The sequence below is a fragment of the Rhinoderma darwinii genome, chromosome 5, assembly GCF_050947455.1.
Source record: "Rhinoderma darwinii isolate aRhiDar2 chromosome 5, aRhiDar2.hap1, whole genome shotgun sequence".
NCBI lineage: Eukaryota > Metazoa > Chordata > Amphibia > Anura > Rhinodermatidae > Rhinoderma > Rhinoderma darwinii.
The window spans coordinates 118,351,606-118,377,618 of NC_134691.1; the positions used below are offsets into that span (position 1 = coordinate 118,351,606).

General features: G+C 42.0%; 1 protein-coding gene across 2 annotated transcripts in view; it reads right to left on the reverse strand.

The window, feature by feature from the left end:
* PTPN2 (protein tyrosine phosphatase non-receptor type 2) overlaps window positions 1-26,013 on the reverse strand; it is an 80,360-nt gene that overhangs the window by 19,401 nt on the left and 34,946 nt on the right. For both annotated transcript variants that reach the window (XM_075826452.1, XM_075826453.1), the window contains exons 3-6: window positions 13,453-13,553; window positions 8,619-8,717; window positions 6,256-6,393; window positions 3,738-3,947 (exon numbers count right to left, since the gene is read on the reverse strand). In XM_075826452.1, coding sequence (XP_075682567.1) covers window positions 3,738-3,947; window positions 6,256-6,393; window positions 8,619-8,717; window positions 13,453-13,553 — 548 coding nt within the window. The remainder of the gene's footprint in view (window positions 1-3,737; window positions 3,948-6,255; window positions 6,394-8,618; window positions 8,718-13,452; window positions 13,554-26,013) is intronic.

Here is a 26,013-nt window from a genome sequence, read left to right on the forward strand (position 1 = left end):
CTCTAGTGACTGGTATAGTGCGAAGGGACTGGCGCAGCGCAAATGTGGTGCCGATTTTCAAAAAGGGCTCTAGGTCTTCCCCGGGTAATTATAGACCAGTAAGCTTAACATCCATTGTGGGGAAAATGTTTGAGGGGCTATTGAGGGACTATATACAGGATTATGTGACAATAAATAGCATTATAAGTGACAGCCAGCACGGTTTTACTAAGGACAGAAGCTGTCAAACTAACCTAATCTGTTTTTATGAAGAGGTGAGCAGAAGCCTAGACAGAGGGGCCGCTGTGGATTTAGTGTTTTTGGACTTTGCAAAGGCAATTGACACTGTCCCCCATAGACGCTTAATGGGTAAATTAAGGACTATAGGTTTAGAAAATATAGTTTGTAATTGGATTGAGAATTGGCTCAAGGACCGTATCCAGAGAGTTGTGGTCAATGATTCCTACTCTGAATGGTCCCCGGTTATAAGTGGTGTACCCCAGGGTTCAGTGCTGGGACCACTATTATTCAACTTATTTATTAATGATATAGAGGATGGGATTAATAGCACTATTTCTATTTTTGCAGATGACACCAAGCTATGTAATATAGTTCAGTCGATGGAAGATGTTCGTGAATTGCAAGCAGATTTAAACAAACTGAGTGTTTGGGCGTCCAGTTGGCAAATAAGTTTTAATGTAGATAAATGTAAAGTTATGCATCTGGGTACCAACAACCTGCATGCATCATATGTCCTAGGGGGAGCTACACTGGCGGATTCACTTGTTGAGAAGGATCTGGGTGTACTTGTAAATCATAAACTCAATAACAGCATGCAGTGTCAATCAGCTGCTTCAAAGGCCAGCAGGATATTGTCGTGTATTAAAAGAGGCATGGACTCGCAGGACAGGGATATAATATTACCACTTTACAAAGCATTAGTGAGGCCTCATCTAGAATATGCAGTTCAGTTCTGGGCTCCAGTTCATAGAAAGGATGCCCTGGAGTTGGAAAAAATACAAAGAAGAGCAACGAAGCTAATTAGGGGCATGGAGAATCTAAGTTATGAGGAAAGATTGAAAGAATTAAACCTATTTAGCCTTGAAAAAAGACGACTAAGGGGGGACATGATTAACTTATATAAATATATTAATGGCACATACAAAAAATATGGTGAAATCCTGTTCCTTGTAAAACCCCCTCAAAAAACAAGGGGGCACTCCCTCCGTCTGGAGAAAAAAAGGTTCAACCTGCAGAGGCGACAAGCCTTCTTTACTGTGAGAACTGTGAATCTATGGAATAGTCTACCACAGGAGCTGTCACAGCAGGGACAGTAGATGGCTTTAAAAAAGGGTTAGATAATTTCCTACAACAAAAAAATATTAGCTCCTATGTGTAGAAATTTTTCCTTCCCTTTTCCCGTCCCTTGGTTGAACTTGATGGACATGTGTCTTTTTTCAGCCGTACTAACTATGTAACTACTATGTAACGTGTGCACGTAGCCTTACTTGCTCCGATAAAGTCAAATTGGTTCCTTCTTTGCTTTGTTGAAATGAACAATAACCAGCTGCACCTCCATCATGTACCTGTCAGGTGTTTTTACCTAAAGTAGAAATTCAATATGGGTGCTAACGTCTCAGTATCAGACTCAAGATGTATTACCAATAAATATTTTCCCATAAGAACTCACCTTCAAAGAGTCTGCCCAGGAACAATAACTTAGCACTGAAATGTGAGCAGTCAGGAATGTGAATGATGTGATGAATACACCTGTATATAGACCCTCTCCATTGTCTGTGTGTGTGGTTATACTAAACCAAACACTATACAGAGACCCGAGACAAGCAGGAACTGAATACCAAGGTTTAGAAATACTACTACTACTATATAGCCATGCTGACCAATATGTCCACCATTACACCTCCTGTCAGCCAGTTTTCCCAGACTCTTCTGCAACAAATGTGCCTGTAATGCCTCAATACATTCTCCTCCAAACCGGTATGGCCTGTCCTTAGGCTAGGACATTAATGTTTGGTCAGTTGCAGTTTGACCGCCAAGACCCCCTGCCAATCTTCACAATAAAAGGGTCACATCCACTTTATGGTTTACACAGACAAACCAGCTGATCCGTACAGGTGACTGGGCCAGGTACTGCAGCTCTTCCCATTCAGTTACGCGTCAGTGACAATCACGTGACCCCAGCCTATAGAATTAATGTTATTGTTTTTGTATAATTAAAAGTTATACAACTTAATTAGCTAAAATTGGGCAACCCCTTTGATTCACTGGTGAATAACCTATTATGTACTTAAACTCTCATACTGAACAGTCAAGCAACACCCTTCTGCCCAAATCAAATTCAGCCTCCTGTGTATGAAAACTCATGAATCGGATATCCGAGCGTTCAAATGCTTTTACAGACATCAATGATGTCTGTAGGGCATTGTTGTGACATCTGCCTAGAGGTCAGTGTCCTGGAAAGAACAACGGGTGTTAATAAGCCCAATGATACAGCTCTGGTGTGGGAGCCGTACAGTGGGAGCTCCTAGTCTCCACAAGTTTAACCCTTTCTGAGCATCTTACATATGCTTAAAAAGTGCCACTTTCTAAAGGAAGAAGTGATTTAACCCATTGCCGACATCAGCCATACACGTACAGCGCAGCAGGCAAGTCATTCCTGCAAACTGCCGGACACGTAAGGTGCAGTGACTGTGTGGTCTTAGGAAATAAGCTCACGCCATCACCAGTGTGTGTCAGCTGTAAAATATTGCTGACACCCTGTTGCATTGGCCAGGATCAGAGCTAGCTTCGATCCCAGGTGTACAAACCCTTAGATGCTGTGATCAATGGCAACCACGACATCTAAGGGGTTAAACACCATCAGCCCATGAGTGCTCCTGAGACGCGATCACAGGGTGCCGTTGGTTTCTTATTGCCGCCAGGTGGTCTAAAAATGTCTGCCATCTTAGTACACCTTTAGGCCCTGCCAGGGGCCTTAGAAGAAACACGTTTTTCTTACTTACAAATCACTTAATTCATATAAAAAAATAAGATTGGTATCGCCACGTCTGTAACGACCCGAATGATAAACTGAAAGCTATTTAACCCGCAAGGTGAATGTTGTAAAAAACTGAAAAAAACCAACAAAGTGTATACACCCTAAATGGGTACCAATGAAAACTCATCTCGCAAAAAAACAAGCCCTCACGCAGCAGTGAAAAAAAAAACAAAAAAAAAACAAAGTGCCAGAATATGGTGCCAAAAACTAATCTTGTAAAAAAAAAAAATATATTGTGCAAAGGTAGAATAAAAAAAATAAATTTAAGTTTTTCAATACATTGAATGTATCCCAAAATGGTTCCTTTAAAAAAAACTCATCCTGCAAAAAACAAGCCCTCCTATGGCTGTGTCGACAGAAAAAAAAAAGTCAAAGGTTATGACTTTTGTAAGGCAGGGATGAAAAAGTAAAATAAAAATATAACCGCATCATGAAGGCCAAAACTGGCTGCAGTGGGCAAGGGGTTAAAGCTAGGGCTGCATGGCACCTTAGGCTTTAAAACATGATGAAAAATCAGTATATAGTGGCAAGACAATATCCAGGCCAAATGTCTGAGTACAGAATCACATCGGTTTATGGATTGCTAGGTGCAATGTGCCAATTCGGTCATCAAGGCGATGTAACCCCGGCCGGAGAAGCAACTACATTTATAAGTAAACAGATATTCACTGAAATACAAGAGAAAAACAAAATATCATACCAAAACAAGACAGGTGTCCACCAAGGAGAAGGTCCCCGAGCGTCCTATGCCTGCACTGCAATGCACAACAGAAGGACCGTATTGAGGATCAAGGGAACCAGAATTGCGGACTTCAAATAAGAAGTAAAGGAACGAGCCTGGGGATTCCGGAACTCCAAAATCTGGCCATGTGGTATAATGGAAATGGGAAATTTCTCTGGTCTCTGAAGTCTAAAGCAAAAAGCATATGCAATGTTACAAGGTTACTTGTGGCGCTATGAAAAAAACAGAATAAAAGGCTATGGACACCTTTGACGCAGAAAAAATATTTTTACATATTTTAGTGGTTAACCTGGAAAAAAGTTGCATTACGTTTCATGCTGCAATCTTCAGGTCTTTATTTGTTTTTCAGGATCCCTAAAATAGTCCGTTTGAAACTAGGAGCAGGTTGCAGACTTTCCTTAGACTGCCAGCACAAGGGAGAAGAGTCTGACTAGACATGGATGCTAAAGAGTGTATAAGTTCCCCCACCGTCCCCCTGAACACTGGTGCTCTGCGCTCTTTACACAGACGGTGTGATCCCCCCTCCCCCTGTACGCTTTCCTTCTCATATACACTGATGCCCCATGCACACGACTGTAGATTTAGTCTGTAATCACAGACCCATTCATTTCTGTGGCCGACTGACAACTTCCCGTATAGTTACGCGGGAAGGTGTCCGTGCCATAGAAAGGCTCCGCAAAAGATAGAACATGTCCTATTTTTTGCTTTTTATGGACGGTGCTCCCATACTTTATATGGGGGCACAGCCAGCAAATGCGGGTGGCTGTCCACGGCAGTCAGCGGCCGGGCTTGCCCTTAAACACAGACCGTGATTACAGGCACAGTCATTCGCATGGGGCCTGATTCAGTACAACATATGTGATCTGCCCGGAACACTTGTGTCCCCCCCTCCTCTCCGCATTTTGATTTGCCATATACAACCTTCCCCTCCTCCCTGCCGATATCCCTAAAATTGAGAGAAGGTAGGGTCCATAAAAGTTAATAAAGGCTGAAGACCCAATCACATAAAAAGTAAAATTGGTATAAGTCACACCGATTCGAATAAATACTCCGCCTGCTAGGCCTCATACAATCGTTTAGTGGTGCCCTCCGGGTGATATATCCAAGGAAAACACAGCTTAGTCATTTATTTTGCTCACTCCCATATCACCTTCAGCTTTCATGATGGACGTGTCAGTTCCTAATACACGATGCCACCTTGTCAGGTGGAGTGTTCACTCATTTTGCCATTTCACAGTTTTGAAATGACACAGCCAACCAATGCGCTTCCCATACGGTAATGGTATGTTCACATGGCCTATTTTCGGACGTTTTTCGGGGCGTAAACGCCAGAAAAACCGGGAGCAGAACGCCTCCAAACGTCTGCCCATTGATTTCAATGGGAGAACGACGTTCTGTTCCGACAGAGCGTTTTTTTACTCTTAAAAAGGACACTTCTTGGGACATTTTTGGAGCAGTTTTCCATAGACTATTGAAAAAAGCTCCAAAAACAGCCGTAAAAAACGCTGCGAAAATCGCGAGTGGCACAAAAAAACGACTGAAAAACAGCTCCGTATTTTGGGACGTTTTTGCTCACTGCGTGTGAGCATACCCCAACAGTTTATTTTAAACCCTGCACTTTACGTACTTATGCTGGTCTCAGTGCTACAAGTGGCATTTTCAAACTCTACGTGACGGAATTGAATTAGGAACGGACATGTTCACCATGAAAACTAAAGGTGATGTGGGAGTGAGCAAAACAGGACTAAGCTGTGTTTTCCCTGGATATATCACCCGGAGAGCCCAACAGATTCTGTGGCTGATGGAGGCCCCACAAGTATTGATCTATTTTAATCCTTGTGGCTTTTACCGATCACTTTAAATTTTAGTGGCCTTTGGTCTTCATAAACTTTGGCATATAAACTGTGGTGGCATCTCTCTGTGGGGCCTGTTATTAGATAGTTGTTTTTTTTCCCCTTCTGTTTGTCAGTTTCCATTCCATGACTGAGCACTGGTAAAAAATATTATACGTCAAAAAAGGTGTCCATAGACTTTAAACATTAAGAAGCATATTTACCAAGTCTGGCGTTTCATACTCCAGTCTTAGCCTAAAGCTTGCAAGATTAAAATGCGTCAAATTTATTAAGAGGACAACGCCTCTTAATAAACTTGTCGCATTTTTGGCTTTCCACGTACCACAGGGTGAAAGCTAAGCCAGCTAGGAGCTGCCATGAAATGCCTCTATGAATTATGCCAGTTTCTGCTGTAAATTATAATACTTGTGATGGGCGGCTAGTGGCCCTGCCCCTTCCGCTAAGCCCCCTACACTTACTGTACTTTTCTAAAAAGGAGCGGCTGTAATGGCACAAAAATTTTAACTTTTCCTGCAAATTGCGACTTTTGTACAACAGAAAACTGGCATAGAACAGCTACATTTCCCCCCTAAGTGTTCTGGTTAGCGTTTTATACATAATATAGTACAGGATCTTACACTTACATTGATATTTTGTAGCTGCAACACCCGAATTGTATAATTGGGCTCAACCTTTTCAGACATTAGTTTGACACACAGCCCTGTTTCCTTATAAAGAATTACTTCTGCCTCTGGAGTAGGCCAATACTGTGCACATTTCACCTGTTCCCGACAAATAGAAATAGAAAGTAAATGTCACTTTAACCCCTTAATGATAGTCATTATGCCTTTTCACGGTAGTCAATAAGGGGCAGTATTTCAGAGCGACGCTGTGCAGCAGCCACAAGTCGTGTCCTGGACAGTAAAGAGGATAGAAACAATTTTATTATTTAGTTACATACATAGAGCTTAGTGACGCTTTCCCTATTGATGCTCACGATAGAGCTTCTGGGTCTAAACTCTGATCGGTCACAGTAACACGGCTGTTTTCACCTGTAAGTGTATGTGAAAATAGAAAGAAAAAAAACAACTTTAATTTATTAGGTTATCTGCTTTAATGTATTTTTGCATAGAAGGCTTGGTATTTTTCATAGCTGCTATATAAATAGCCCATTTAGTTAAGGGGGTTGTCCCATCAGGGCAACCCCTGTCCATATGCCATATTAGGGCAAACGGTTGTCAGGGATCCCCTGCCTGGGACACCCCTCTATAGGCCAGAGCTGAGAGAAGCTGAAAACAGTATGAGGCACAACTAGTAATTACATGGTTGACAATGGACTTCAAAGAGCACTGTGTAGTAGTAAAGATGTGCAAGTCAGATCAGCAGCTTCAACCTGCAATAACACTGGAAATTCTAGTAGCTAGATCTATAGCGAGGGCTGGTGGGTCTGTACTAAATCTATACTGCAAGAAACTTTCTAATCTGTTATTTTCTGATAATCTTAATCTATTGTTATTTGATTAATTTTCTTTGCGGATAAAGTGGATGGCCTCAATCATGTAGTTCAAGAGATTTGCTTTGCAGCAGGCTCCTGTACATAAGAAAACGTAGTTTGGTGCCTCCATACGGCACCGTATTATGGAGATATTGTCCACTAGAATCAACTACATAAGGAATTAGAGGCATAGAGAGGTACAGCAGGGCCCAATATATGGCTGTGAATGCGGTACGTTGGCTCTATGCAACTCGGAGCTAGTACGGAGCTGTAATACAGTCGTGGGCATTAGACAATAGTCCGTATGGTAACAAAACAAAAACACACTTGTTGACTGGAACGGTTGAGCGAAGGCATTAATGATCCACGCTGGCCCCGTCAGATCTACCAGTATATCTTGATCTACTGGTTGCCTAGAAAAGATATAGACTAGGGGTGCACAAAATGCGGACAGCATGCATTCTGTGCGCCCTGCAAGCATCATTACGCAGAAATGCTCATCTGTGTCCCAATAGGACAGAAAAATGCAGTAAAAAAAACCAGTCAAATCTTTCTGGTACAGAGGATGGAGTGCTTTCATTGGATTGCAGCTCTGTTCCTCACACTGCCTGACATGAATGATATGGAAAATTCATGTGAGCACTATGGCTCCCAATGTCATGAGGGGGATGGGGACACTGCGGCTGCCGCTCTCACGGGCATTGGTGTAACAATAGCCATAGAAGCGGCTATGGGGCCCAGATGTTGTGGCGGCGCACTAAAAAAATCGTTCTTTTTGTGAGGGTACAAGTTGGTAGCTTTCTGTCATTTAGAACCATTACGTGAATTCTCTAATATATGGCGCTATTATCCATACCTGTAATTACGACTACTTACGCTGCAGTTTTATTTTCCTGTCACTAGGTGGCCCGCTTCCTTCTCCAATGGGACCCTTTGAATTCTAGTTATGCTTCTTAGTGGGGTGGGGTTACACTGCTGGTTCAAATGTCATGCGCGAGGAGGGAGGGGACTGCAGCCGTCATTGTTGTATTTGGGCCAACTTGAAGGGAGCACTCTGGTCTAGTGTAGGTCCGGAGGGGGTGGATCATGACACAGAGGGATTCATAGAACGCCAGCAAAATAATCCCGGTCCATGCACTAAGCATAACACCGTATCAGTTTTACCTGAAATACTCCTTTACTTCTGTCAGTGTTAGATGACGTGAATAGCTAATGTGGGTAAACATCTCTCAAGGGCACCCACGTTGTAGGAGGGGACAGGACAGTTGCTAATTACACACACAAAATGCATTCATGGTACGATGTGGATTATTTCTGAGCAGAAAGAATCAATTTCCAAAATAACCTACAAGCAATGCAAAGCAGATCAGAATGAAAGATTTCAGGCCAGTGACAAACTAAAGCCAGGAAACACTGCTACACAGACACAGCAGATGGAGATGTGAAACCGATTGCATCTGGTAGAACACATGACTTCACTTCTGAGAAAAACACACGGAGCTGCGCACTCACCGCATCCTTTTCAATGATTCTGTTCAGCATGACAATTGCTTTGCTTCTCTGCTGCCAGACCATTAACCAGAAATGACAGCAGGTATTGGGAAGAGGGCCCTATGGAAGGAAAAACAACAAAGACTTACAAAGCAGACAGACGGTTTCCATATTTAACACTAACCTATTCAAGAGCGCTTTACAAACAAGGGAAGTAATAAACAGTCAAAATGACATTATGAAAAAAAAGAACATTTACTGACAATGAATTCAAAAGGAGAGGGACGCTGTCACTTAGATAAGATTCCCCTAAGAGATTGGGGGGAGTAAGGCTACATTCACACCAGATTCACGCGTGAATCTGGTCCATGTGTGTGTTGCGTTATGAATCAGTGTGCTTTGCGGGTGGCAAGTGTTTTTCATGCACTCACAAAGCACATTTTTGTTTTCAATGGAATTGATGTGTATCCGTGTGCTGTGCGTGATTTTCACACACCCATTGACTTCAATGGGCGCGCAGGTGCGTGAAAAACGCACCAAAATAGGACAGGCAGTGAGTTTTACACAACGGACACACGCTGCGTGAAAACTCATGCATGTGTGAATGGCCCCATTGAAATCAATGGCTCAGTGTGCGGTGCGTGATTTCCACACAGCAGACGGACGAGTTTTACGCTCGTCTGAATGAGCCCTAAAAGTGAATGAGAACGGCTGTGGTCATAACTAATATGCTGTGAAAACTCATCTGTTTCTGTTATGGTAAGCTCATATCGCAAATATCTGTAAACGTTCGAGCCCAATTAGATGATAGAAAGCAGAGCACTGTAAAATATGGGTGCAGCACAGGAGAAGTCCTGGACATGGGAGCGAGAGGCTGTGATGATCAAGGAGGATAGTCATCGCAGACCAATGGTAGATTGACCGATAATAAAAGATGTAGGATACATAGCCAATAATGGCTTTGTACTTACAGTGTAATAACCGACAGAACCGAGGTGTAAGTACCGGTGCTAGTTAGTGCCAACTGCCAAGTCTTAATAAATTAAGCGCATCTTATTCTATCGATCTTTATATTAAGAGGTGTATGCCTTCATTTAGGTGCATCTCTTGCCGTCCATGTGCCTGATCGGGAAATCTACGCCAACTACGATCCGGCGTAGATTTCCTATAAACTTGACACAAGTTCCTAGTAAATTTGTCGATCTGCGACAGTCCACGCACCCTTTCCCAAAGCTCACGTCTTGTAAAATTGGTAGAGGCAGTGTAAAATCCACAAATCTGGCATAGAGTGCTTGATAAATCTGCCCCATTAAGTTTATCAAGAGAGTTGGACAAAGTTCACTGGTGGTGGCATCAGGATAAAGCTGGTACTAGAAACCAAAGTTGCTGATAGTGTTCCAAACCGAGTGCGTAAAGAATGCAGAAGGAGGCCCAACATTGAACTTTGAGGAACCCTGACAGGGAGCGGTAATAGAAGGAAAGCAGAACTATCAGATGTAATAAATAAAGAGGACTTAAAGGCTATGTAAACCCTTGAATGGCATTTTTTTTTTAATAAAAAGGTAAGTCAGCGTGATTAGTGAAACTTTATGAATAATTTTTATTAAATATGCTTTACTTTTTGAGATACAGCTGTTCTGTATACCCTATACGGAGCAGCTGTATCGTTTGCTAAATCCTGCTCCAGTCAGGTCCACGGGACCCGGATAACCCCTTACGTACACAGACTGTTTTAGCCCTATGGACCAGGCCAATTTTTTCAAATCTGACATTATGTGGTAATAACTTTGGAATGCTTTTATGCATCCAAGCGATTCGGAGACCGTTTTCTCGTGACATATTGTACTATGTTAGTGGTAATACTGGTCGATACATTCAATGTTTATTTGTGAAAACCCCTACATTTTTTTCTAAATTTAAATGTTTATACTTGTAAGACAGATCGTAATACCACACAAAATAGTTACTAGTTAACATTTACCATATGTCTACTTTACGTTGGAATTGTTGTTTGAGCCTCCTTTTATTTTTCTAAAGAAAATGTCTACAACCTATTTTTGTAGGTAACAGTTCAGCACTGAAGTAGTTTTGAGGGCCCATATATTAGAAATACCCCATAAATCACCCAATTTTAAAAACGTCACCTTTTAAAGTATTCAAAACCGCATTTAGAAAGTTTCTCAGGCATTTCACAGGAATTAAAATTGGAGGTGAAATTTACCATTTTAATATTTTTTTTGTAGAAAATCAATTTTTTTCTGTAACAGAAGGTTTTACTATAGAAACCCAAAACAATATTTATTGCCCAGATTCTGCCGTTTAGAAATATCCAACATGTGGCCCTAGTGTACTAGTGGGCTGAAGCACATGCCTCAGAAGCCAAGGAGTACCTAGTGGATTTTGTGGCCCCCTTTTTATTAGAATATATTTTAGGCACCGTGTCAGTTTTTAAGACGTTTTGCAGTGCCAAAACAGTGGAGACCCCAAAAGTGACCCTATTAGGGAAACAAGGAATTTATCGAAGGGTATAGTGGGCATTTTGACCTCACAGGTTTTTTGCTGAATTTATTGGAATTAAGTCGTAAACATTTTCAAAGAGAATAAAATGAGAAAAAAAAGATTTGTAAAGCAATTTCTCCGGAGTATGGCACTACCCCATATGTGGTCATAAACTGCTGTTTTCACACACGGCAGTGCTCAGAAAGTCAGAAGCACTATTTGGCATGCATATTTTGCTGGATTGGTTTTTGGGCGCCGTGTTGAATTCGCAAAAGCACGAGAGGTACCAGAGTAGTGACCCGATTTTGGAAGCTACACCCATCAAGGCAATCAATCATTTGCCTGGACATACAACAGGGCTTCGCGTATGTTCACACGTAAATGCCCCGAAATACGCCTGAAAAACCGGTAGCTACAAACATCTGGCCATTGAATTCAAGGAGGAAAACGGTGGTTCGTTCAGACGGGGCGTTTTTTTACACCGTTTTGAAAAATGGTGCGTTTAAAAACGCACCGTAAAAAACAAGGAGAATGTCACTTCTTGAGCCATTTTTGGACCTGTTTTTCATTGCGACAATGGAAAAAACAGCTCCAAAAATGTATAGAAAAAAACGCCTCAATTGCAGGGCTCTGAGGTCAAAAAGTAAAATAAACCCCCCAAGTAGTGACCCTATTTTGGAAACTAGAATCTTAAGCGGGTTCTCCATGCTATGGCGCTGCTATATATGTGGATGTAAACTGCTGTTTGGGCACACTGTAGGGATCAGAAGGGAGGGAGCGCCGTTTGACTTTTCAAAGAGCGGAATTTGCTTGAGAATAGTGGTTTGGGTTTTTACTGGTATTTCAGATAATAATGTGGGGCATATGTAATCTGTGCAGAGTACATCAGGGGTATAATAAGAGGCTATAATAATGGGGTAAATAATCTACAGATGTGTGGCCGGTGTCGCACTGATAAAAGGTGCCTAATCTCATCAACCTTTTGAAACACACTGCACCTTTTGCGTGTTTTTTTGTTTCTATGTCTTACAATGGTTGCACAAGAAAATCACTTTTTTTTTTTTTAATAATTTATTTTTTGTGCCACCATATTCTAAGAGCCATCACTTTTTTACATTTCCATCAAAAAAAGCTGTGTAAGGTCTTGTTTTTTTGCGGGACGGGTTGTAGTTTTTTATTGGTACTATTTTGTGGACATGCCACTTTTTGATCACTTTTCATTCTAAGTTTTGGGCGCGGTGGTGACCAAAAAATTTGCCATTCTGCAGGTTTATTTTTTTTTTTTATGGTTTTCACTGTGTGGAAAAAATAACGTGATAGTTTTATAGTTTAGGTCATTAGGAATGCGGCGATACCAAATCCGTGTACTTTCTTTTTTTAATGTCTTCAGTTATTTTCTCATAATAAAAAGACATAGGAAAAAAGGAGGTTTTTGTTTTTTTTAACTTAAAACTTTTACTTTTGTACAACATTTTTATTAACTTATTTTTTTTGTTCCACAAGGGGACATTGAGGCCTGCACTACTTCTCTCTAGTCTAAAACATTGCACTACCTATGTAGCACAATGCATTAGAACGGTCAGTCTTACACTGACAGCAAGCCTACTAGGAACCTTATCTGGCGGGTTCTAACAGGCTTCCGTACATGGCAGCCCAGGAGGCCATAGCAACCATTGGCACCCCAGCGATCGCAGCGCAGGGGTGCCGATCGGCTACAAACCATCTAGATGAAGAGGACGCTTTTGACTGAGGCATTGAAGGAGTTAATGCCAGGGATCGGAGACTAGCTCCGGTCCCTAGCCGGCCGTTACAGCTGTAGCATACAGCGGACACACGCGGCTGATGGCGCAGGCTTTGTTTCTGAGCCCGCGCCATCTTCTTGGAGCTTTTTAGGCCCCACCTCTGGACGGGCCTAATCAGCTTATATACTCCGCAGACGAGGAGGCCAGTGTAAGGCCTCCGGTTGCCAACGCAGCCATTGGAACCCCCACGATCAGAACGCGGGGGTACCGATCGGCTACAAACCAACTAAATGCTGCAGTCGCGTTAACCCCCTAAATGCAGTGGCGTAAGGGCGAGGATCAAAGCTAGCTCTGGTGCCCACCGTTACAGCATGGTGTCAGATGTAATGTACAGCTGAAACCCGCTGGTGATGGCGCCGGTTCAGCTTGTGAGCAAGCTCCATCATGTACAGTAACATGGGAAAGTGCTAAACCACTAGCGCCCACGACGTAACTGTACGTGATTGAGGGGGAAGGGGTTATGGCCCAAAATAGACCAGTTTTTAAGGGGGTAATATTTTACTGCTTTGAGTAATTGCATAGTCATTTCATAGCAGCTTTCTTAATATAGTTACCTGAGTTAGAATATAATTTCTCTGGGCTTCTTCCACGACAACAAGACTGGCATTGATGTAATCATTTTCAACATTTTGTAGCTTGACACGACTATGATCATCTGCAGAGAGACCAAACGGTAGCCATTTATTTATAGTGTTCAATTACATCACGAGAAAAGCACTTAAATTTTCATTGCGTATACTGTAAAAAAAAATTAAAAATATAGGGATACACCGTATTTTGCGTTGTATCATTCATTTCAACCGGACATGTTTTTTTCAATTAGTTGAATTTCCGCAGATAAAATTTCCCTTCCGTACATGTAAATTACACTGATGGACACAGACAGTCATACAATGCAGCTAGCCCTGCCCACAGGCATACTGTGCATAGGGAGAAAGCTACCAATCAGCAGCAGATGGGCGGGGCTCTTCACAGTTCATAAATACAGGCTGCATGAGAAAAAGTGATTTTTATAAAAACTACAGATCATTAACAAGTAATACGTTGTTGAAATAGCAGTCGACTACGATATCGATTCCGTCAAAAACGACGGAACCCTTGCACAACGGAGACAAACGGGAAACGTTATCACCGGATACGTCACCCTTGAAATCAATGGTGATGGAAACGGAAAGCTATGGTTTCCGTTTGTGCCAGTCAGGGCTCCATTCCGACGGAAAGCTCCGACATTCCGTCGGAACGGAAAACTGGCCCCCCACCACCACCCAAGAGGTCATCTAAAGCCATACAAGGACTGGAAGAGAATAGATCATCCTCCCTTCCCTGCATGCTATCAGCTCATCCTCCCTGCCTTTCCACACAGGATGAAGCAATAGTTACAAACCTACGCACCTCCCGGAACACAGCTAGTGCCACCTAACACACCCGGGGGGGGGGGCGACCTGCACTCGGCTGAGCACTACTGACACTTAATTTCAGCGATCGGTAGGGGTCTCGGCACTCAAACCCCCCAAACAATCAACACCTCTGAATCTCAAGCCAAAACTTTTTTGAAATGATAGTTACTCTTTAACCCCTTCCCGCAAAATCACGTACAGTTACGTCATGGGAGATGGACTGTTCCCGCATCTCGACGTAACTGTACGTCATGGAGATGAAGCTGGCTCAGGAGCTGAGCCAGCGACATCACCGCCGGGTGACAGCTGTATGTTACAGCTGGCACCCTGAGGTATCGGCCAGGACCGGAGCTAGCCTCCGATCCGACCGATTAACCCCTCACATGCTGCGTTGAATAGCGATCGCAGCATGTGAGGAGTTTATAGCCACCGGCGCCCCAGCAACGTGATCGTTGGGTTGCCGGTGGCTGCAAAGGCAATCGGAGGGCTAATGCTTACCTCCCGGTCCGCCAGCAACGGAATCCTCCTATGCCCCGTCGTCGGCGGGGCCCAGGAGGCTTCCGGTACCATCGGCAAGATGGCGCCGGCTCAGCTTCCGGCTCAGAAGCTGAGCCGGCGTCATCAGCAGTGGGTGTCCGCTGTATGTTACAGCGGACACCCCGATCTATCGCCAGGAACCGGAGCTAGCTCCGATTCCTGGCATTAACCCCTTCGATGCAGCGATCCATTGTGATCGCTGCATCCTAGAGGTTTGTAGCAAATCGGCAGCCTTGCCACGCGATGGCAAGGCTGGCGACTGCTACCATGGCAACAGGAGCCCTAACAATGGACTCCTGTCTGCCATTACGTAAGCTGATTAGGCCCCGCCCAGAGGCGGAGCCTGATCGGCTTGCTGTCAGTGAACAACTGACAGTTCTAATACATTGCACTACATATGTAGTGCAATGTATTAGAACATCAAACAAACTGTTGTACCTTCAAGTCCCCTAGTGGGACTAAAGAAAAGTGTCAAAAAAAGTGTCAAAAAAGTAAAAATAAAAGTTGTAAAAAATACAATAAAAGTTTCAAATAATAACACAAAACACAAATCGCCCTTTTTCCCTTATCAAGTCATTTATTATTGAAAAAAATAATAAAGCCATACATATTTGGTATCGCTGCGACCGTAACGACCTGAACTATAAAAATATTATGTTATTTATTCCGCACAGTGAACGCCGTAAAAAAAAGAACAAAAAAATACTGACATAATTGCTATTTTTTGGTCACTTTGTCTTCCAAAAATTGAAATAAAAAGTGATCAAAAAGTCGCATGTACCTAAAAATGGTACCTATAAAAACTATAACTCGTCTCGCTAAAAACAAGCCCTCATACAGCTCTGTCGACGAAAAATTTAAAACCGTTATGGCTCTCACAACATAGCGACAGAAAAAATCCATTCTCTTTACAAAAGTTATTTTATTGTGCAAAAAGTTGTAAAACATAAAAAGTTCTATAAATTAGGTATCACCGGAATCGGACTGACCCGCAGAATAAAGGTAACATGTAATTTATAACACTAGGCGAACGCTGTATAAAAAGAACTAAAAAAATATGCCAGAATTGCTGTTTTTTGGTCACCTTGCCTCCCAAAAAAAAAAGGATAACAAGTGATCAAAAAGACGCGTGTACCCCAAAATGGTACCAATAAAAACTACAGCTCGTCACACAAAAAAAAACAGCCCTCATACCACTACGTCTATGAAAAAATAAAATATTAGTCAAGGCACCAATAAGCCAGGAAATAAAAATATGCAGTTGTGCCGGCCCGAGGGGAACGTTTCTTCTGTTTCAAGTGGCGAATTATCAAGGCCCCTAAAATTAGGGATCCAGGAAGGGGAGGGCCCAAACATATCTGCTGGAAGTGAGGACACCCGTATTATACCAGGACAACACTTTCCCAGCAAAATTCCCCAAACTTCAAAGGTGCGGAGTGCGGACCAAAAGGGGGATAAGTAAAGACCATTTATTAGTGCGACACCGGCCTGTGCAGAAAGGATTGTGTCACAGCGTAACACACATCTATGGATTATTTTATTGTTTTTTTTTACCCCACTATACCACCTGACTATGCCCCTTATATACTCCGCCTGCCTTACATGTGCCCCCACATTATAAATGGAAACACCAGTAAGACTCCAAACAAAACTACTACAAGCAAAATCCACGCTCCAAAAGCCAAATGGCTCTACCTCCCTTCTGAACCCTACAGTGTGCCCAAACAGCAGTTTACTTCCACATATATGGCATCTCCATACCCGGGAGAACCCTTTTAACAATTTTTGGGGGGTGTCTCCAGTGGCACAAGCTGGTCGCCACATATTGGCATATCTATTGAAAAACCATTTTCACTCTGCAATATCACGTGCACACCAATTTCTGCCAATCACCTGTGGGGTTAATATGCTCACTACACCCCTAGGTGAATACCTTGAGGGGTGTAGTTTCCAAAATGGGGTCACTTCTGGGGGGGATCCACTGTTTTGGTCCCAGAGGGACTTTGCAAATGCGACATAGCACCCAGAAACCAATCCAGCAAAATCTGTACTCCAAAAGCCAAATGGCGCTCCTTCCCTTCTGTGCCCTACTCTGTGCCTAAACAGCAGTTTATGACCACATATGTGGTATTGTCATACACAGGAGAAGTTGCTTTACAAGTGTTGGGGTGCTCCTTTACATTTGTTGAGAATATGAAACATTTTCAGCTAAAACTACGTCTTATTGAAGAAAAAGGATTTTTTTTCTTTTCACTGCCCAATTCTAATAAAATCTATGAAACACCTGTGGGGTCAAAATGCTCACTACACCCCTAGATGGATTCCTCAAGGGGTGTAGTTTCGTGAATCGAGTCACTTTTGGAGAGTTTCCACTGTACTGGTACCTTAGGAGCTTTGCAAAAGTGACATGGTGTCAAGAAACCAATCCAGCAAAATCTGTGCTCCAAAAGCCAAATGGCACTCCTTCTCTTCTGATCCTTGCCGTGTGCCCAAACAGCAGTTTATAACCACAAATGGGGTATTGCCGTACTCCAGAGAAGTTGCTTTACAAATGTTGGGGATTTTTTATTCCTTTATTTGTTGAGAAAATGAAAAATGTTGAGCTAAAGCTACGTCTTATTGGAAAAAAAGGATTTTTTTTATCTTCACTGCCCAATTCTAATAAAATCTATAAAACCCCTGTGGGTTCAAAATGCTCACTACACCCCTAGATGGATTCTTCAAGGGGTGTAGTTTCCTAAATGGAGTCACTTTTTTGGTGTTTTCACTGTTTTGGTCCCTTAGGGGCTTTGCAAATGTGACGTGGTCTCCGCAAACCATTCCTGCTAAATTTGAGCTCCAAAAGCGAAATGGCGCTCTTTCCCTTCTAAGCTCCGCCGTATGTCCAAAAAGCCGTTTATGACCACATGCAGGGTATTGTTTTACTCGGGAGAAATTGCTTTACAAAAGTAGTGGTGCATTTTCTCCTTTTAGTCCTTGTGGAAATTAGAAAAAATTAGCTAAACCTACATTTTTTTTTGAAAGAATGTAAATTTGCATTTTCACAGCCTACTTCCAATAATTTCTGCAAAAAACCTGCGGGGTCAAAATGCTCACTATACCCCTAGATAATTTCCTCAAGGTGTATAGTTTCCAAAATGGTGTCACTTTTGGGGGATTTCCACTGTTTTGGTGCCGCAAGAGCCTTTCAGACCCGACATGGAGCCTAAAATATTTTTTAATAAAAAGGAGGCCCCAAAATCCTCTAGGTACTCCTTTGCTTCTGAGGAAGGTGCTTCAGTCCATTACCGCACTAGGGCCACATGTGGGGTATTTCTAAAAACTGCAGAATCTGGGCAATAGATATTGAGTTGTGTTTCTCTGGTAAAACTTTGTGTTACAAAAAAAATAGATGAAAAATGAATTTCTGCAAAAAAAAAAAAAAGACATTTGAACATTTCACATCTACTTTGCCTTAATTCCTGTGAAACATCTAAAGGGTTAAGAAACTTTCTAAATGCTGTTTTGAATACTTTGAGGGGTGAAGTTTTTAAAATGGGGTGACTTATCGAGGGTTTCTAATATATAAGGCCCTAAAATCCACTTCACATCTGAACTGGCCCCTGTAAAAATAGCCTTTTGACATTTTCTTGAAAATGTGAGAAATTGGTGCTAAAGTTCTAAGCCTTGTGATGTCATAGAAAAATAAAAGGATGTTCAAAAAACGATGCCAATCTAAAGTAGACATATGGGTGATGTTAATTAGCAACAATTTTGTGTGGTATTACCATCTGTCTTACAAGCTGATACATATAAATTTAGAAAAATGCAAATTTTTGCAATTTTTCGCTATATTTTGGTGTTTTTCACAATTAAATACTTAATGTATCGAGCAAATTTTGCCAGTAACAAAGTCCAATGTGTCACGAGAAAACAATCTCAGAATCGCTTGGATAGGTAAAATCATTCCGGAGTTATTACCACATAAAGTGAAACATGTCAGATTTGAAAAAATTGGCTGTGTCCTGAAGGCCAAAATAGGCTGTGTCTTGAAGGGGTTAAAAGAAACTATTCTGGTGGCTGCTTGCTGCTGCTACTAGATAGGGCATGGTAGCGTATTACATACTGCGTTATTTAATTCAATGTAACAGTAGACAGGTCGCACCCAAGCTCACTCTAGTTGTGGCTGCAGGTAGCTAGAATCTAGAATTTTATGGTTTTAATTTGTATGTATATAGGGGATTTGGAGCTTTGAATCAGAAAAATGAGGCTCCAACCAATGCAAAAGGTATAATAAGAAATTTATTAGCTAAGACTTTTAAAACCTATGTAGATTACAAAAATAAAATGGTGTTCAAGGGTAGACATTCACTTTTAATCTCACATGACATGTCTATTTTACTAAATACTTGTGTTCCCCATGAAATAACAGATCTGGAACATATGTTCTTTTCTTCGAATTCTACGTTGTGCTGTTCTTCTGTAAGATCTTTCACACGGCAGTATTCTGGTCAGTATTTTGTATCGGTATTTGAAAGCCAAAACCAGGAGTGGATCCTACACAAAGAAGAAGAATAATGGAAAGATTTGCACCTCTCCTAGTTTTGGCTTACAAATACTGATATACACGACCGTCGAGGGCAGTATTTTCCAAGTGGCCTTATTCATCCTAGAAATGTATGAATAAAATTGACAACTGTGTGTTAACATTCCCCTTGTCAAATCGGGGTGTCCCCGCACTCATTCTGCCAACACTGATTAGACATGTCAGTCTGGGTAAGGACACCTCCCCCCCAACAACCAGTTATCAATTTAGGTATACATTTCTAGGGGGAATAACAGATGAACGGAACAACGTAGAGTCCTAAGAAAAGATGCTCCAGAATGGTTATTTTACGGGGAATGCAATTATTTACTAAAACAGCAAAAATGTCAGGAGAGCAGAGATGTCCTCCTTAAGCTTTGTACCGGGTAAAGCTGCCCATACACTACAAATTTTAAAATGTCATATGGTGAACGGCTTGTTGATAGCCTGGTCTGTGTGGGTCGATGGTTTGAAAAACAACTCCATGCAATCACGCTAAACAAATCTTTGTCATGGTGCACAGTGATGTCGGCTTTGTTCTAAAGTGACTGTTCCTGAGGTCACAGCACATACCCACTGAAGCTGGTCTGCAGTTTGTCACATATAACGTTCCAATTATGCCAGATGACTTTTACCCCTTCTGCCTTCAGTTGGCATTCATCACTCTTTCATGTAACAAAAAAGGTGCAGTCAGGAGCAAATGGTCTAAATCTACCTTTACAACCAACTAAAAATCAGTCCGTTCATTTACTTACAAATAAAATGCTTTCTTAAGGCCTGTGTCCTACTGTAGATATCACGGCTAGAATTTATACAAACCCCATAATGGTTTTAAAATTTCTATTTTTCTACCACGTTCTTCTAAAAAAAAATAAATAAAAAAAAAAAAAAAAAGAGAAAACGTAATGTTTCATTACGAAAAAACTACAACGGAGCAATAAAAGTGTGGGATAAAAAGTTATTTTCTATTTTTCTCAGGAAAAGCCATCACTTTGATCAGTGGAGGTCTGACCTCCAGGACCCCACGCCAATCAGCACAGTGAAGGGGCTGCGTACCCTTCATGGTTTACACAGGCACGTTCCATTCACCCTTTTAACTACGTAGTAGGCAGTGTTCACAAATTGCGGTAGTGTAGCAATTTTTTGCTGTGACTTTCGAACAAAAAACTGCTGCAAAAATGAGCGACAAAGTCTAATGCAGCTCCCTAATTTTGCATCAAATATACCTACAAAGTTAACCTTCATTTCAAAGAGGTTTTTTTTGCAGCTAAAGAACCATTATCTCATCTATAATAATATCTGGTTAGGCGTTCTACATAAACCGCAGGAGATAGAACATTTTAATGTGAAATACTGAACATGACCCAACATGCTCCATAAACGCCTATCTGGACGTCAAGTTGAATTCCTTAAGACAGACAAGACTGAACAAGTATACAAAATGATGGGTTATTACTATCACTTACAAGGAAGAAATCACTGTGTAAAATGACCTTTCCTAGGCAACAAGTCTTTAAGGTCTACATTGGAAGGCTACAAAAAAAAACAAAAAAAAAAAACACCGCTGACCGTAAATTGACAGAACGCAGCCAAAAGAAAAACCATGTCACTGTGCTGCATAGTATTGTGGTGATGGCTCCATGGTTTCTGCCTGACTCGATTTGGCTAGGCCTTTTATCGACTTAGGCAACAAACAGATTAATTTCTTACTGGAATGTCCAAGAGACACTTATGATTCATTCATCAGCTGTTTTCAAAGGGTTTACAGTAAGCGCTGTATAAGAATTCACTTGATAAATAAAATTGACTCGCTAAACAAATAACTCAAGGACAGTGCTTAAAGCATTTCCTAGACAAGTCATTTCCAGATATGTTTAAGCATTTGTGCACACTTGCAATTTTCTCCTATGCCCCCGGAGACCATAATTAAGGAAAAATGGGCAAAAATGATGAGAAAAATGATGTAAGGGGCCACTAGAGGCCCATTTGACATACAATGAATGATCCCAAAATGCAGGAGGAGCAGTACCACTGCACCAAAGGGTGGCATGTGGCCATTATAGATCAATATAGTACAGCCATTTTATATATCTCTAAAAATTATATTGCGTTCTTGAATGGCAAAATCATAGAATAGAAAATTTTAATATATATTATATATATATATATATATAATATATTTTAATTAATAGTTTAATATATTACATGACCAAAAGAACGAGCAGACTTGCGTGTCATTCCAAAGTCATAGGCGAATGGCTCCTTGCATCCGAAAATTAGTGAGTGAGGGCGGGGAGATTGAGCGCACTCAATATACAAGACTACGAATACTTTATTTGGCAAAGTTGCACATAGAAACATACTAAGAATACTACTGAAAGGAATATTTCCAGTTGTTTGTGCAGAATCTCTGGCAGAGATGTCCATCGTGGAACACCAGTTAAAGACGTTCTCTCTCATTTACACATTTTATTGAAGTTTTCTCTCAGTCTTGAAATTAATTGAAACCCTAATCCCGGGTTCCAACGGGCCGGGTACGCTGCGTAAAACTACGCAGGGTATCCGACCTAGAACCCACAGCACATTCCATCTGAAAAAACACACCACATTGCGATGCGTTTTTTGGGGCGTAAGTTCTGCTGCAGAAAAGTAGCGCAAGAAAAAAAACCAAAAAAAAACCCACACCCCAGAAACGTTCATACCTACCCCGGCCGTAAACATTATGAGGGAACCCTCTGTCGCCCGGCCTCTTAGGATGTTTCATCCCATGTCACCGCTGCAGCCTGTGATTGGCTACAGCATTCACACGCGATGAAACATCATCCCTGGAGGCCGGGCTGGACACAGAAGGAGAGTTCTGGGTAAGCATGATTTTTTTTTCCACTTTTTGCGGAGGAATCGCTTGGCTATTTGTTGCGGGTTTTACATCCCCATTGAATTCAACCGCAAAGCAACAAAAACGCAGCATAAACTATTTAAATTCCTCACTGCAGGTCAATTTATGATAATTTTCGCTGCAGTTTGTTTTCCGCAGGGTGGGCATGACATTTTCTAAATCTTATACACTTTGGGGCTACTATAAATGTAGCAGCATTTTTACACATTACTCGGTTGCGGAAATTACGCAGCATTTACGCTACGTGGGAACCCGGCCTAAGGTCCCCTGCATACGCTGCAGATTCTGTTACAAAAATTTCTGATAAATTCCGTTACATTCATCTGAATGGAGTTGTTCCTGCCAGAGGAGTAACTAGGAAAGACTGTGCCCTAGCAAACTTTTGACTGCCCCCCCAAGGTGCCACACACAACCCCCCCTTGTAGATAGTGCCATACAGCACCCCCTGTAGACCGTGTCACACACCACTTGCAGATAGCGCCATACGGCTCCCTCCGCCCCGCAGATAGCGCCATATGTCTCCCCACCTCGTAGATAGCGCCATATGGCTCCCTCCCCCCGTAGATAAAAAATCACTGAAAAAAGCCAAAATTTACGCACAATGGCAGATACACACACCAAATCCCATGAAGATGCAAACAGACTACAATTCTACATAAAGGGAGATTGCACGGGTGTAAAAATGCTGATGAACAGCCACTCTCACACCTACTATTCAAGAAGGGGGTGGCTGCTTAGTATTATCATTGCACACAGATATGGCTTCTATAAGTGTGCCAGTCACACGGTTGCATGTAGTGCACCATGCTGGCATACAGCCTATTAGTTACGCCCAAACTATTAGATAAGGCAGGCTGCCCAACACATAAGTGTACCACACAAAGTACGGACACTATTCTCATCCAGCATTACAAGGCCTGGCTGCATCCTGAAAAAATATCCATGATAAACATGAGGTATTGGTTGATATTTTGGCCAAAATACGCAAGCTAGCAACCTGTGTCAAGGGTCCTCATCGTATTGCGAGTCCCTACACTCTTATTACAAACAAATCACAAAAATGAGCAATATTAATTTAAAAAAAAAAAAATCACTGAAAAAAGCCAAACTTACTCACAATGGCAGGTAAACACACCAAATCCCATGAGGATGCAAACAAACTACAATGCTACATAGAGGGAGATTGCACAGTTAGATCGCGCCATACGGCTCTCGCCATAGATAGCGCCATATAGCACCCCCATAGATGGCGCCATATAGCACCCCACCCTCCCGTAGATGGCGCCATATAGCGGCCTCCAAACAAATAAAACTTCATACTCACCTAGGCCCCGTTCCCGAGACCAACGGAGCGAGTCAACATCGACTGGATCCTTGCGTAGGCTGGGGTGATCCAGTGACGTCATCATGCCAGTCTGCATAGGGATCCCGTCTCTGCGCCTGACAGGCTGCAGGCTGGACATGGCGTGTAGTCTAGTAAATGGTAGAGTAGGCGGGATACCTCCCTGCAATACCGTTGCATAGCGGCTGCTAGCGGTGCCACCGGGCATGAGGGGACCGTGAAGGTGGGCGGCACAGGCCCCCCTCATGCCACGGGCCTGTAGCAGCCGCCATGGCTGTTACAGCGGTAGTTATGCCACTGGTTCCTGCAGTGTATGCATTTCTGTAACAAAATCTGCAGCGTGTGTGGGGGCCTGACAGTAGTGGTTTGCATTGCTAATACAATGTGTTCATGTGGGTATTTCCACCTCATTGGAAGAGCCCCCCCCCATGTATTAATTCAGCCTTGTATGCAGTTGGTGACAATTAGACCAAGCTCCACAGTCTCCATGGCTGACAATGGCTGCAACTTTCTGTCCTGAACTGCACAAACTGTTGCTCTACCATTCTAAACACAGTTCAGACAGGGAAAAAAAAAAAAGCATTTGGGAGCACATGTATTTTTCATTATGTGCGTGGGGTCACATGTACGCCAAAAAGTTGTTTCCTATGGCCAGAAAACCAATTTTACAGCACTAACAAACTTTAAAGGAGATAAATGAAAATGAAAGGGGACCAGGAGTTTAAGTAAATAGTAACAAAACGGCAAACAACTAGTGCAGAACATTTGCTTAATTTGACTAGCAAACTGCTCGACAATTACAGTGTAGTTATGTGTGAATTAAAAAAAATTTAGGGCACATAATTGTATAAAATAATAAACTATCCAATTCTCACCCCTGAAATCCCCCTCCCTGCTCCAGTCAATCACTGGCCTCAGCGGTGATGCTGCCACGAAGGACACGTGATCGCTGAGGTTAGTGATTGGCTGCAGCAGCATTTGTCTAATAAAACGGCATATTGCTGGAATTCCAGGACCGGAGCAGCGGGGACTGAAGTCACTGCACTGGAGGGGGGCATTTCCGGGGAGAGTATTGAATAGTTTAATATTTTATACCATTACCTGCCCTAAGAATTTTTTTTTGAAAATGACCCGGATAACCACTTTAAAACTTGATTTTTGACAATGAATAAGCTAAGCAATAGGCAAAGTCAGTATACTTTTTTTTTTCTTCTCTTTTAGGTTATTTTTACATCACTGGAATGGAACTAATGGGCGGAATCAATGGTCAATGCCCCGCATTTTCTAATAATGGTGTATTTTGCACTAATGAAACGAGAAGGTAAATGGTGAAAATTGGGTCGAATATATTAAAGTATGCACAAATCATAAGTCTGGTATTTGGAATATTCTTTTTGAATTTCTATTTACAAAGCACAAGGAACATAGCACCCCAATGAAATATATGAATATATAACTACCACGAATCAAAAATAGAAATCTTTATTAATAATAACAATACATGGTATCACAGAAACGTATATAAATGAACTCAATAAAACAGGTCATACACGGAGAGCAACATCAGTAAGGTATAGATGTAAATATACCCAGAGGTTAACCCCTTCCCTCCGCAGCAATTTTTCGGATTTTCACTTTTGTTTTTTCCCCCCCCCACCTTCCAAAAGCCATAACTCCTTTTTTTCCCCATCAATATTGCCGTATGAGGGCTTGTTTTTGCGGGACGAGTTGTAGATTTTCACAGCACCATTTTTTGTACCACATAATGTAGTGAAACGAGAAAAAAAAATATATGTGGGGTGGAATAGGAAAAAAACAGCGATTCCTCAACCTTTTGGGTGGTTTTGTTTTTACGCTGAAAACGGCATGTTAACATTATTCTGCGGGTCAATACGATTACAGCGATACCAAATTTATAGTTTTCTTTATGTTTTACTACTTTTACAAGGAAAAAACGGATTGTTAAAAATACAATTTTAGTTTTGTCGCCACATTCTGAGAGCCATAAAGTTTTTATTTTTCTGTCGATTTAGCCGTGTGAGGGCTTATATTTTGCGTGGCGGGCTGTAGTTATATTGGCACCATTTTGGGGTACGCGAGACAGAATATGCCATGAATGTCTGATCGATGCAGGTCCCACCTCGGTCTCATGAATGGGGGTCCCCCGACCACTACCTGCTTCACCAGTGAAGAGCAGGATGGGATCCCGGGAAGCAGCCGAGCTATGAGTTTTCTGTAACTCCCATAGAAGTAAATTGAATTACAGAAATAGCGTAGCACAACGAGTTATACTGCTTCTGTAACTCAAGTTACGGAGACAGCGTAGCTCGCTGTGCAACATAATTACAGAATCACGTCCTGCTCTGTACCGATTCTTCA